The sequence below is a fragment of the Lichenostomus cassidix genome, chromosome 1 (assembly GCF_008360975.1).
Source record: "Lichenostomus cassidix isolate B80296 chromosome 1, HeHo_3.0, whole genome shotgun sequence".
Classification (NCBI taxonomy): domain Eukaryota; kingdom Metazoa; phylum Chordata; class Aves; order Passeriformes; family Meliphagidae; genus Lichenostomus; species Lichenostomus cassidix.
The window spans coordinates 62,177,940-62,192,308 of record NC_139479.1 but is presented as its reverse complement, the minus strand read 5'-3'; the positions used below and the strand labels follow the sequence as shown (position 1 = coordinate 62,192,308).

At 38.6% G+C, this 14,369-nt stretch overlaps 1 protein-coding gene across 1 annotated transcript in view; it reads left to right on the top strand.

Annotated features, from left to right (window-relative positions):
• KPNA3 (karyopherin subunit alpha 3) overlaps positions 1-14,369 on the top strand; it is a 48,034-nt gene that overhangs the window by 12,908 nt on the left and 20,757 nt on the right. Inside the window, exon 2 of the mRNA XM_085060111.1 lies at positions 7,117-7,161. Coding sequence (XP_084916237.1) covers positions 7,117-7,161 — 45 coding nt within the window. The remainder of the gene's footprint in view (positions 1-7,116; positions 7,162-14,369) is intronic.

The window sequence follows — 14,369 nt, the reverse complement described above, 5'->3', positions numbered from 1 at the left end:
AACTTATTTTTTAATTTTGTTAAAGGATTCTTTGTCCCAGCATACCAAATGAAATGTAATGACCTAAGCTTCTCACTGGTTGTATCATCCACACATTTAGATAGTGTTGGTTTTCTGATTTGTACTATGACTGGGGATGAAGTAATCTTACCAAGCATCCAGAATTGTGACTCCAGAAGTGATATACTTAAGGGACTTCAAAGTGTTTATAATAAATTAAGATTGAGTTTTAAATATGAAGTAGAAACTTCAAATTAACAGAAACTCCAACACTAGTTCTGATATTTAATTATGAATGAGATTGAGTTTGCGTAGAGTAGTAACGTTGTTTTAAATCATTCTTTCATAAATGGAAGGCTATTTAACTGCTTTGTCTAAGGTGTGATTTTTGTCCTTTTGAATTAGCTCAGGTGGTTTTTTTTTCCTGTAGCCTTGTATAACTGTAGTAGGATTTGGGGTTGTTTGGGTTTTTGTTCCCCCCTCCACTCTGAACAGCACACTGTGTTATGTATTTGTTACAGAGGATTTTGAAAAATGTTATCTTGTTCTCATATGCAAGTATGGCTCATTGGTTTTTGGGGTTCCTTGATTTTTTTTTTTTTTTTTTGCTTTGGTTTGATTTTTGGGGTTTTTTTGGTCTGTTTTGGTTTTGTTTGTTTTTTTTTGTTTTTGTTTACAGAAGTTATATGGGTTGCCTTTTCAGGTAGTTAAATGTTTTTTATGTTAAACAAAGGCTCAAAAAGCTTGTTAGACTTACCTCCTTAGAATCTCAGTGTTATTCAAAACTTCAAAGTAATCCTTTTTCCAGAAAGGTCTGCATGGCTCATGGTCATGCACCAAGTGGCAGTGTGACAGCATTGGTATTTACTCTTTACTCTTTAACACATAATGGGCATCCTGTGCACCTTCATATGTGGTGTCATGAACGGTACTGGTGAGTTATGTTCAGCAGAAGGGTCCCAAATGTTTAGTCACTGAAAAATAATTCTTTGAATGTGCTGGTGGTACAGCTTATGCTGATAATTCAGAATTTCAGACACCATTGCTTTTTGGTATCAAGAATTTTATGCAGTTTCATGTTCTGTCATAAACTAAATACCAACTGAAAAATAAGGAAAACGTTTACTTTACAGCCAGGTGGCTGAAACTGAACTTTTGACTTTCTTGTCAGCTTCTTATTGAGAGATACCATCCATGTTGAGAGATACCTGAAACAACGATCTGATGAGGACAGCTGTATTCTGTATGGCTTCTGCCCACTGAGTGTGTCAAAGGCAGTTTTACAGGGACTGTGGCACTCTTTGCCTTTTTTTTCCCAAGGTATGGTGGCTCTTAAATCTCTTGTCTTTTATCATCTTATCATTTTTGTGTTTTGGATCGCAGTGAAACAAAGTTCCCTTGCAGCCCTTAACACAGCAGCCCTGATGTGTGCAGTGATTTTCTTCATTGGTTTATGAAATTAATTTCAGATTTGAGGGAACTAGGAATTACTTTAAGTAAAAAGTGGAAGGTGTTAGGGAGAGATTCTTCATAGGTAACTCTGTATCTGACTTGGGAAGAATATTCAGACATTCAGGGTAGAAGTGAGAACAATTATTTATTTAACAACATCTAGCAGATCTTTTGGGGCTTTTTTATGCTTTATTTTATAAAATAACAAAATGCTGAGGAACTTGAAATTAGAAATGCTGCTCAACATCTACTTTTGACTTGTAACAAGACTTGGAGTAGTTGGTGCATTACTGTGGTGATGTCAGCCTGTCAAACACACTGGCAAGTAATTGTTCCTTACATATGATGAACTGGAGAGAAGAAATCTCGTGTTACAAAAGCCTTAGGAACTTAAGTCTAACTTGAGTCATGCATAACAATTGAGATGTAATGTTGTGGCATAGCATCTTTTTTTTCAGTAGTACATGCTGACTGGTAGCTACTCATTTTTACTGTTGCACTTTAGGTATGGTGCATTAATACCTTGTCTTTAGGAGTGTCCTCATGGTTCAGATTCTGCAACTGTCATCTTTCTTGTGATTTGTAGGGTTTTGCCTATGCCATGTTTTCCCTTTCTGAGATTTGGAGTCTGTATTTTTTATTCAGTAAAACAGTTCAGCTTTGTCTTGGGGGTTAGTGTTGAGATGTGCTGTTTCAGTGTTCCATGAAGTTACTTGTTAGATTACATTATGCTGAGATGTGACCATAGTCAGATGCTGTGGATGTCAAACCCCATGTTGCATCCATCAGTAACCTCTTGCTAGGCTTCAACTGGTGTGACATCTATAGACTTCTGCAGATGTCCTCCCAGCCTGGAATCTGGGAATGAATCTTGGGTAAAGGTGCAGCATAGTTTTGCCTCTTCTCTCTGTTTTAGCTGACCTGTGTTAGCTGGGGAAAATGTTTAGCCTTTCTACTACTGTATAAATCTATTGTAAATGCCTGTCAGTTCCCCACATGGTGGGTCTTGCAGGCTGTGTAAAAGTGTGTTACTCTGTTTGCAGTGGTAATGATTCCTTAAAGGTAGACTAGCAGTGGTACTCAAGACTACTTCTTTTATATGCAATTATTATTGCATTTATTAATTTATTAATAATGGAATTATAATTTATTTTATAATTTATAATTTATATTTATTATAATTTATTAATAATGCAATTATTATTGCATTATAATATGTGTGCTTCTTCCGAGGCTGTAGGAAAGTGCTGGTGACCTGCTGTATTTCAAAAATGGTTCATCTGAAACACTAGCTTTAAATACTTTGCTTTCAAGAAATTCCAAATCAGGACAAAAAAAATATCTGAATCACCTAAGTCTGTTTTTTGGGGAATGAAATCCGTGCTTTGCCAATTTTCCTGTCCTGTCCTGTCCCACTCGCCCCACCTCACCTTACCAGATAAGATTAGAAATTGTGCCTTTTGGCCTGCAAGTTTTAAAATAAAGCTTCCAAAAATCCAGCAAGAGTATCCAGAATATAGTGCTATGGTTCTGTATGTATACCTGCATTTCTTGTAATCAAATGAAGTTGAAATGTGCTTTAGGTCTTTTAAGGCAAGGATGACTAAACAGTGGACATTCAGAGTCTTCCAAGAGCAGTCTGTCACTAATGTATCAGCTGCAGTGGTAAAGAGGAGAAAATCAAGCTGGGCAATAGTCTGAACAAATCCTCAGTAAGCAGCATGAATAAAACTAAGTAATCAGACCAATGTCAAGTACATTCATGTGTTTTTTCATGTACAGTCTATAATTGCCATAATTGACAAGTATGAATGAAGTGGAATCCGTGGTCTTAAAAACACTGATACGCAGTGGTCATCTCACATTGCAAGGACACAAGGTGTCAGGTTAGAAATAGTGTCAGCAGACTTCTAGCAAGGAGCACTGATCATGATCTAGCTGTAGCAGCCTAGTTTAACTGCCAGATTGCACCACAAACTCTTTGGGAACCTCACTCACATATGCTTGTAGAAGACTCTAGCGCCAGCATTGCGTCACTGATTCTTGGATGATTCTGATGACCCTGACAAATATATTTTTTCTTAAGATGCTGTGCCAGCAGGAGACTCTGTAAAACTGGGAGCCCTTAGTTTAGTGGGGGACAGTTAACACTCACTGGTTCCATGGAGTTAAGAGTGAGTGATATCCCAGTTATCAGCCTACTTGTTCTGTGAATGGAGAGGCAGCACTGGACTTAGTGGTGAGTACTGCCTGTTCTGCCTTTTAAAGGAGGAAGGTAAAAAGAAAATGTACCAGAGCTGCTTTGAAAGCAGAAACACTCATATTAAGTTTAAAAGGAAATACAAAAGAACAGCTAAAAAGGATAAAACTCAGGTAAGATGGAGATTAAGAGTATTAGAGCTCAGAAAATGTGTGGTACTGGTCAGCAGAAATGTCTACAGAGGTGATAACCTTTTTTATGAATCTTTCTAAAGAGTGGTAGCTCTCTAAATGAGAAAAAGATGGGAGATCCTTGCACATTAAATGTGAAAATCGTAATGAAGTAGTGAAATATTTTAAAGATCAGCTTGATGAAAAACAAACAAATAAAAGAAAATTGAGACAGAATTGTAATAGGGTAGGATCAGAGGGGCTGAAGTAATGGAACTATGAAACAAAGATAAAACCCTAATGGAAAATCTGAGTGAATTATTTTCCCTTAGAAAGAAGCTTAGAGTCTTCCCAGTAGAGACTTTATGGATGACTGACTCTGAGTACTGTCTTTAGTCAAAGCATTGTTAGAGACGGTTTTAAAATAAATTGATAAATTGACTAGTAATGTCTTGCCTGGGACTGCGCTGTATTTGTTTTTTTTCTAAACCAAAAGTATTAAGCTGCTGAACTGTTAAGCCCAGCATATAGTGTTCCTTAAATCTGCCCTGCTTCCAGAAGAGTAGTAGGTGATAAATGTTATTGTTGTCTCCTAAAGAGCTTGAGATTTAGTCTGATTTTTCTGTTCAGACTAAAATAATAAGTGTTCTAGAGTATTATTACATAGATATATGACTAAATTGTAAGCAGGGAGCAAACCTAAAAGTAAATTGTGCCTTGCATCAATTAAATCACTGAAACTTCAAATTTGGTACATGCAATATTGGATTTTGGAGAGGAAAATTCTAGTGGACACTTAAATTGGCTGATTATGATGGGATATGCCTTAAAATTTAAGATAGGTAGGAATAAAATATTAGATTTTAGGGGAAGTTGGGTGGTGTTGCTAGTGAAAAGTTCAGTAAAGAGTTTTGGTGTCTAGAACACAGAATGATCAAGAAAAGGAGACTTTTTAAAGCATTGTTTAACTACATTTTTTTAATTGAAATGCAGAATTACAGAATCACAGAATGGTGTGAATTGGAAGGAACATTAGACCTCTAGTTCCAACTCTCCTGCCATGGACAGGGACACCTTCCACATGACCAGGTTGCTCAAAGCCCCATCCAACTTGGTCTTGAACACTTCCAGGGGTGGAACATCCACAGCTTTTCTGGGAAGCCTGTGCCAGTGCCCTACCACCCTCGCAATAATTAATTTCTCCTAATATCTAGTCTAAACCTGCCCTCTTTCAGTTTAAAGCCATTCCACCTTGTCCTATCACTCCATGCTCTGGTAACAAGTCCCTCTCCAGCTGTTGTAGCCCTCTTTAGCACTGGAAGGCAGCTATCATGGGAAAGAAGTGTTGGAAAACTTGATGCTATATAGTGTCCTTAAATTTGACACGGTTATGAAGATTATTCAAAATACAAAGTTCTAGTAGAACAAGAAACTTGAATGACTGGTCTTGCTAGTTGCATGTGGTGACTTCTTGTGTTCTTCATTTGTTCATACAAATGAACCTTCCAGATGCCCTCCCATTCCCCAGCTGTCCAGTCCGTACCATACTGAGGTGTTGCAGCAAGCTCAGGTGGTCACAAGTATCAAACAGTTAACCAAAATCATGAGAGGGGGAAATAAGTGTGGTTCTGGTAGAGGCTGTAGTGCTGTTGTCCTCTACTGTAATGCGGACTTGCTTTGTTTAAAGGAGTAGAGTTCAACCTTGTAGATGTAAAAGGAGAATTTTGTCTGTGTTTACATGAGTGAGCTGGCTAATCAAGCAGTGGTCAGGAAGACAAGCCTTCCTTACTCTCACATCAACCCAAGATAATGAATTTCAGCATGGAGAAGAGACAGCTTCAGGGGGACCTCCCTGCAGCCTTCCAGTACCTTAAGGAGGCTTATAAAAAGGAGGGAGAGAGGCTTTATATGTGGATAGATAGTGACCGGACAAGGGACAATGTTTTTAAACTGAGAGTAGGTTTAGATTAGATGTTAGGAAGAAATTCTTTACTGAGGGAGTGGTGAGACACAGGCACAGGTTGTCCAGAGAAGTTGTTGGTGCCTCATCCCTGGCAGTGTTCAAGGCCAGGCTGGATGGGGCTCTGAGCAGCCTGATCTAGTGACTGGCATCCCTGCCATGGGCAGGGATGTTGGAACCAGAAGATCTTCAAGGTCCCTTCCGACCCAAACCTTTCTATGATTCTGTGAAATGAGTACTGCTATGCAAACTGGCTGAGAGTAGTGAAGCAATTGCAGCTATGTTGTGTATGTGTTCAAGATGTAAAATCTGCTTGTTTCTTCTATGTTTCATCTTGAGCATGTTTGGTATTTTTGTAGATGGCTGATGGTAACTCCTGGTGTTTGCTGTATACTGCTGGTTTCCACTGGTTCTTTTTTGCTCAGGGAGTTATTTTCTCTAACTCAAAAGGAACATGATAGCGGCAGTGAAGGTCAGTAGCAAGGGTAGGATGTAGAAAGTATTTTAAAAGGCTAATTTTAGTTAGTGTGGGTGATCTTGCTGGACTGCCAGTAGTCATCCAGTCCTGTTTTCCTTTGAATTGCACTCTGATGGTACGCGTCTTTTCCACTGATTGTTAAATGAACCTAGGGAGATTGCCTTCAGTATGCGAAAATTCTTTTTCAATCTTCTGGTCTCTCTTAGCTAAGATGTATAGCAGTATCCTCAGGAATGTGGTCTGAGTGCCCAGTATCTTTAAGGAGCTGAGATGTTTACAGGATGTTTTCCTTTGCGGTGTGTAGGCTATAGATCCTAAGTAGACTCAGTACCACTGTACTAGTTTGTTTCCTTTTTCTGCAAGCCTGATCTGTCTTGTTGCATTGAGCTCAGTTATCCTCTGTCACTCTTAGTTGATTTTGGCCAGATAACTGGCATAGGTTATGTGTTTAGGTTGTGATTGGGATCATATGGGAACATGAGATTGTCTAACCTGGATTTACTGCTGCCTTTGGTCTGCACATATAAACACCTGGAGAGTCATTCTAGTGAAACTCCATGGGGAAGTCAATATTTTGTACCTTTGGGATACTTCTTGAAGTTTATGGCAAAGCTTTCTGTGAAGTATGTAATAATAAAAAAAATATAGAATAAACCAACTGAACAAAAAACCCCCAACCAAAGTAAAACATCACAAAAAACATGTGCATCCTCCTAGGAAAGACTGAGTTATAAATTATGCACAGTTTTCCATGTCTTTTTATGAATAACTGCACTTTTTAACTAGAAACAGGTGATTCCAAAGCAGAATACTACTTTCTTGACATACAAATGTTTTTCTTTTTTCTTATTTACAGACTATGAGAAGACACAGAAATGAAGTTACAATTGAATTGCGGAAGGTGAGTCTGCTTTTCTTTATCAACTCTGTTACTTTGCTAACAGTGCTCTGGTGTCTTAACTAAATATTTTTCTACAAGCTTTGCTTTATAGCCCCAAACTTACATAGAAAAGTTGTAAATTTGTTAAACACTAACAGTGGATTCTAATTTAGTTTTCTTCTCCAGTTTGTGAAACTCAGTACAACAGAGCAGTACTGCTTTACTCCAGTGTATCACTTGGAAGTAATCCATATTCAGTTTCTGTTTCATATTATTACAGTGGAGCTGTCAGCTGTTCAAATGTTAATCTCTGAATGGGAAAAGTGAGGTTGTTCTTTTATTTTGTTTTTTGAAAATTACTGCTTCCATGTTGCAAAGGGAGTTAATTTGGGGGCAGATTTTGGCTGTATTGGGTAAATGTCAGTATTGCAGGGAAGATTATGAAAGCTGATCTAGTTTACTGCTCTGCCTAATTAGAGCATTTGTTACATCCTCGTCATTCTGAACTCTTCTAACAGCTTTTCTGGGCACCTCAAAGACTTACTACTGAAGGATGTTTTACAAGCTAAGAGAAGGGTTAAACTTTTATCTGCCTTTGGGTCAGTGTATTTGAGGACTTCTTACTGACTCCTTTAGCTTTATCTGGTTGAGACACCTTCAGTTTTTCATCCTTTTGTTGAACATTCTCTTTCCTAGATTTGACTTGTTCCTGCTTCTCAGATCCAAATTGCCTGTATTTTTCTGGATGTGTGGAAATTCGAAAAGATTCAGGCTGTAGCTGAGGTTCAAATGGAATAGTGAAAAACAGTTCTTAACACAGTATTCCTCTTTATATTGAGTATGATGTTGACAGGCATGCAGTCTGTGATCCATTACATCCTTTGTACGCGTCTTAGAGTACCACAAAGCAAATGTATTTTTTGTTCAGTTTGCATAGTTAAACAAATGCAGATTTTTATTATTATTACTGACTTTTGTCTTTTGAATTACATCTGCTTTTTCCATTCTTTCCCATTCTATTACCCAGTATGCTTCAGGGCCTCTCTAGCTTGGTATAACCTGTATTTTCTATTATTTTCATTAATGACCTGATAACTATTTGGTTTGAATATTTTGGGTATAGCCCAAGCTCCCTTTGGTGTCCCATTTGATGCTTATTTTCAGTTTGCCAGTTGAATCCTTGACAGTTTGAGTGGTGCTTGCTCAGGAGTGCACACCCACCAAATTCCAGGGTTTTTTTTCTTTCATTATTTGCAAACTGAGAAGACAAAATCCTTGCTGAAATCAAAGTGATTTTGATCACTTTGTAAATAGAAGTTATGTTGATAGAAATCAGCTTGACTTGTTTTTGAGAAATTTTGTCTGCACTTATCACCTGATTGTGTAGGAGCAACCAGAAAATCTTGTGCTAGTATTTTCCTGGGATCCTTCTGTTCCTCTTAAAAATGTTTTCTCAGGTCTTACAGAAAAAATTCTCTCTCTCATTCCAATATAAAAAATAAAGATATCTAAGATTCATCCTGAGACTGTAATAATTAGTCAAAGAAATCTAATTTGACCCAGATGACTGGAAAATGATCACCAATGGAAGTTTATGCTGACATGTTAGGGGCCCTCTTTGTTCAGAGCTGGTATAAAACTCACTGTGTAACTGAGAAATCTGTACTGGGAAGAGTCATTCATAGCAGCCTGTGCCTGCTAGTAAAGTAAAACTGTAAAAGATGGCTTAACTAATGCACCATATCCTTATATACCTTGTTAAATTGAGATGGAATGTGAGCATTACAGTGCAGTCTTTGGAGAGAGCTTGGCAGTGCAACGTGAGAATGTAATTTTAATTTAATTCTTATAATTGGTTTTTGTAACAGGTCACAATTTCAAGGCCATTTTGTTACAGAAGCATTGTGGGGAGCAAGTCAGACACTTAAGGCAAGGGATTGTTCTGTGTGGAAGGAATTCTGCATGTGTCAGTAATACCTGAGTGAAAATGAGGAGGAAACCTATGAGCTGCTAGTGACTTCTCACTGAAAACTGCACATGCAAAGATCAGTTTCACATTCAGAGGAGAAGCCTGAGCACTGGATGTAGGTCAGACTGTAAATCAAGAGTGAACAGCAGCTGCAGCACTCTTAAATGCAGGAAGTTATGTTCTTCTGGAGTGTTGGTTGAACATCTTCCACTGCACAGACCAGAAGAAATCTGCTTTAATTATAAATTCAGCATGTGTCAACAGTGCTGGTGGGCAACTGGTTTGCTGTGGAAGCTCTGTGGCAGGTGAGAGGCTATTTCTTCTGGTACAGAATTGAGACAAATGTTAAGGAATATATTTTATTAAGTTTCAGCAATAGAAAGGAAAAGCTGTAATATCATTACTTCAGTCTTCATCTTTAACACTGCTGCTCTAGCATGAGTATGCCAAATTCAGTAAATATGTCTTGGTATGACCACAGTAGTCCACCAGTGCCTCTCAAAGCAAAGGGATATCTTCTCTTTATCCCAGCCACCCAGATGCTGTATGTACACCTGGCTTTGAAGAAGAGAGACAAATTGTGTATATTCTTGATCTGTACAGTTGAAGCACTACGTAGTCATAGGTTTGTCTTTTGAATCAATGTGAATATAAATATTAAATGAATGGATCTGATGAAGTTACTCACATCTCTGTTTAGTAAGATGGAATAAATAAAAAATCACAGCTTTGAACAGTAGTAAACAATTTCTGCATGCATCAGTGTGAGGTGTTTATTCTCTTGAAATTACAGACATCAAGGTGCATTTGCAACACAAACTGTGTTTCAAGAATATATTATCTATTCACTACCTTCACTGCACAGCTCTTATTCAGGAAGAAAGTATCTTTTCCCCTTTTTTTTATTTCCCAATCATTTATTATTTGCTTAGGAATTTAATTAGCAAGACTATCTGACATGAAAGGGTAGCAGTAGTCTGGCAGATTCCAGGTTGAGACATGGGTTGGCATCATGAGCCAGTCAGATGACACTCCTGATGGTCAGGTGCCCTTTTACTGATTCCATATTGGCTTTGTGTTCTGTGCATTTTGAGAATGGATCTACTGCATTTCTGGAAAGATAGTCTTGGTCTCTGGTTATATTGTTTGTGCAGCAACAGGCCTGAGAGCTTAAATAACAGCCATCTCCCTTTCCTAACAGACAAGATAAAGTCAGTTTTGGTGATGGAGGCTGCATCAGGATTTAGAATATACAACTTTTCAGTGTAATGTCTTTGTGAAGTCTGATTTACAGTGCTTATCACTTAGTTTCAGCATCACAGAAACCTGAAGGCTGCTCTGCTAATAACGGGGCCCCTGTAATTAATTGGCTTGGTCTTTGAGTCTCAATCTAAAGGGGCCTAAGGGTGGATGAGCAATGGTTAGGATTCAGTTTAAGGTTCTATATCTAAATTAATCCTGTAACTCCATTGCTCTGAGAGAGCCTTTGATTCTGGGTGCTTGGCTTTCTCTGAGGATGAAGTTTGACTTGGGCCGCTTTTGTGCCTAAAGAAAGGTAGTCCTTAGCCAGGTCAGTGATACAGTCATTGAGTTAGATGCCACCCTTCAAAGGAAGCCTTAGCACTCCTAACCTCAGCAGAAACACAGGATACTGTCCCACTAACTGGAATCTTAAGAACTTCCATGATCTCTTCACAAGGTTTATTTTTGGCTTTCTTGGCAAACTCAGCTGCCCCTGAGAGCTCATAGACATGAGCTCATGAAAGCTCTAATTGCCAATTAAGTTTGGTGCAAGGCAAAGCAATTATTTGCTAAATAAGTGTTGGATGAAAGAGTCATGGGCATATGTCTTTTTTTACCTCTTTTCCTTGCATACTGTCCTTGTTTCTACTCTGATCTTTCTTAAATAAGATTATGTCCATGATAGCTCCTAAATAAAGTAGTAGGTCTTGAACAAGGGAGTCCATCTTCATGTTGCTCTGAGTGCTAGGGTGGGAAAAATCTTTTTCTGATTCTCAGTAAGTCTGAAAATCTGAAAGAAATAAAATCCATATTTTCAGTTTCAGGATAGTAAAATTTTATCAGTTAACATGTCTTTTCCAGTTCAGTGTGTATGTATAGCTTTTCATTCGCTGTAAAGAGCATCTTTTAGTACGTAATATGAATCTTACCGGTTTGAAGAATGACTACAGTGACAGGGACACTGGAGCACTATTAGTATGTTCTTCTGGAGGCTTCCCTATCAAGTGTTAGTAGCATAAATTCTTGAAAAAGAATTTGCATTTACCCTGTCTCAACTGATTTGTTAAGAAAAAAAAAATACCCTAAGAGGAAAATTACATTACTAATGGATTCTTTCAGAGGCTTAGTTGAAAAGGGCTATGAAGAAATTCTTTGGAGGCTTTCTTGAATCCATTTTGGTAAGACCATGCTGTTCCCTGACTTAAGAGCCCTCAATCTTTGCAATCCATGCTTAGGGCTTAGGCCATACACTGTGTCTACTTATTTTTAGTCAATCTGCTCCTCTTCCGAGACAGATGAGCACTAGCTAAACAGGAACACTGTGATTGCACTCTGTTGTCAGAAACGTAGATTAGCCAGAATCAAGTGTAGAAAAGTTGCCTATGTCTTCTAACTGTGTATCTGCAGCTATGTGCTTATCTGAAGAATCTTGGAATTTGACTGCCTTTGGATGCAAGTGACCTAGTTCACTAAGCAGTAGGATATAGTGTTTGTATCTATGGGTTGTAGAATCATCAGATTGACCCACTCAGCTTTTTTACAGGTTTACAGGGGTTTCTTTTTAATTTCTCTAGGTGTTCATGAGTTCTAAGACATAAAGTAGAGCCAACTAATGGTTCTTTCCCAGCCATTAAGTAAATTCACTCTTTTCCCGGATGGATATCCAAGAGCTGTTAGTAGAAGCTCACTCAGGCTATGTAGCCCACCTAAGAAAGCTTTCATTAAGGGTATATTCAGTAGAGGTTTTCAGAGCATCCCTTAAATATGATGAGGTTGGAGTGGTAGGCATTTTCTTTCTTTTTTTGTGATGTACTGTGACAGGTACTCTTACCCTTCAAAACCGAAATTGGAGATTATGTGTAAGTAAAACCTAGCAATTCAGCTCAACCTGTTACAGTGGTAGCTTAAAAGGGATGTCCAGAAAACCTGAATCTACTTCCATCACTGTCTTAATCCCTTAGTCTTTCCTTGGATGTAATTTCAGGGGAAAGAGCTGCTTGTTTCATCTGTGAGTATATCTAATACTGGCTAGCATTAGGAGCTCCAGTTCCTGAGAAGATGTTGAAGTTCTGCTTTTTGTCCTCAGAAGACTCAAACATAATTATCTTAACTTTCATGCCACAAGAACAACTACTGGCTGCTGACCTCAACTTTTCCCTGAAGCCTCACAGCACTGACACTCTTCATAGAGCTTTCCTGTGTGTTCAGTGCTGAAAAATATGTAGAAATTCCTATTTGACACCTTTTACAGTTCCATTAGAGCATCCCATTGGCTACGTCCTCTAGTACTAACTGCAATGCAGCAGAGCTTCTTGGATGTTCTCTCACAGGGAGTCTTCTGTTAATCATGTTTTTGAACATTTGAAACTTGCTTGCATTGATTATATGTTTTTTTTAATCCTGTTGCCATCTTCCAATAAGATGTACAACAGAAGTACTAGGATCTCCAGGATTTGCATCTTTACTGTTCATGCAGCCTAACCATCCCACTGTCAGTGAAGCAAATGATGAGCATCTGTCATTAAAACTGGACAAGTCCACTCCTGGTATTCATTACTGTCATCTAATCATTTGGCATTTTGTTCGTATGGAAACCTTTACAAGGCTGCTGTAGTGGGATCTCTACCAGAATGTTGGCAATGCTTATAACCAGCAGTCAGAAGCTGTTTATAAACTTTCATACTTACTGTATATTGCACACATGGTTCAAGCAGTGTTGAGGATCTGCCCTTTAGAAGGAGACTTGCTTAATTTTGTTCATGACAAGGGCTTACCCTTTGCCAGAGATTCCACTCTAATGCCTCTACCTTTGACAGGGCTCTCTCAGCAAGCTTTGAACAGGACAGCTGTATCCAGTTATCTTTTTCACCACAGGAGCCTGCAGAAGATGCTGGTGCTTTGATTTAGGCAAAACCTTTTTAAGTTTGCCACAATATGACAAAATGCAAGCATTTTAAGGCCATGGCACGCTGCAAATCATCGTCTTTTACCTTATGAAGGAGAGTGATTGATCCATCAAATTACTGGATAGAGGAGTTTAACTGTCTGGGGATTGGACATTTTTTTCAGATGAACAGAGCTGTTTCAAATAGCCTTAGAGACACTGTTTAGGACTGGAAGGTTCCATGAACACTTCGACTTTATAAGAAATGCTAATTAGAACAGAAACTTTTAGTACTTCTCAGTAAGTACTAGCCTCTCTGCCTCAGGCTGCTGCCTCAGTGGAAGCTTCTCTATATTGGTTCTTGACAATTGTTTTTCAACCCAACCACTCACAAACAGTGAGTAGCTACAGGAACATTTTTGATCCTTCTTTCTTTCCTTGGGGAAGTAATTTTTTCTGGAGCTCATTGCACTTGTATGACTGACAGTCTGAAGACATTGCCTGCACTCACAGAAATTGTAGTGTTAATCTTCAGTTATGTCCTGGGAAGTTCCTCCCTCTCTCTCTCTCTTAATGGGGTGTGTAATGTCTAGGCCTTAGAATGGGGACTGTTATTCATACTTACTTTGGTTAACATGAACAGTAGGAGGCATTCTCTTACATATGCTCATGTTGCCAAAGGAATTAGATGTGTTTGCAGGTATAGAAGGCTTACTGGAATGGGAGGGAACCAGCCTCTTGTTCAGCTCAGTGTCTGGTAAGGGAAAATCAGGTAAATACATTATAGGTCTTCATGGTGAATCCATCTGTTAATGTGTTCCTGCTGATGTAGTTTGTCTGCATAACACTACTTTCTCGGCATTTAACTGCCTGATCATTTCCATCTTCCTTCTCTCCAGAACCACTTGCCAGCAAAATGCCTGTGGTGCTTGTCTGCATGGATGTGATCCATGTATGCAGCTGTTACTGCACAGCTCTGGAGAAGCTGCCACAGCCAGTCTAGGTGGTCTTGTGCACTCTTTGAGGATCTAGTTTCTTTACTTAAGACTTGACAAAAATTAAACTATTCTAAGTCTGTAGGGTGTTCTCTTCTGCGTTAGAGGGTTGTTCTGGTGTTTGTTGTTTTAGCATTGT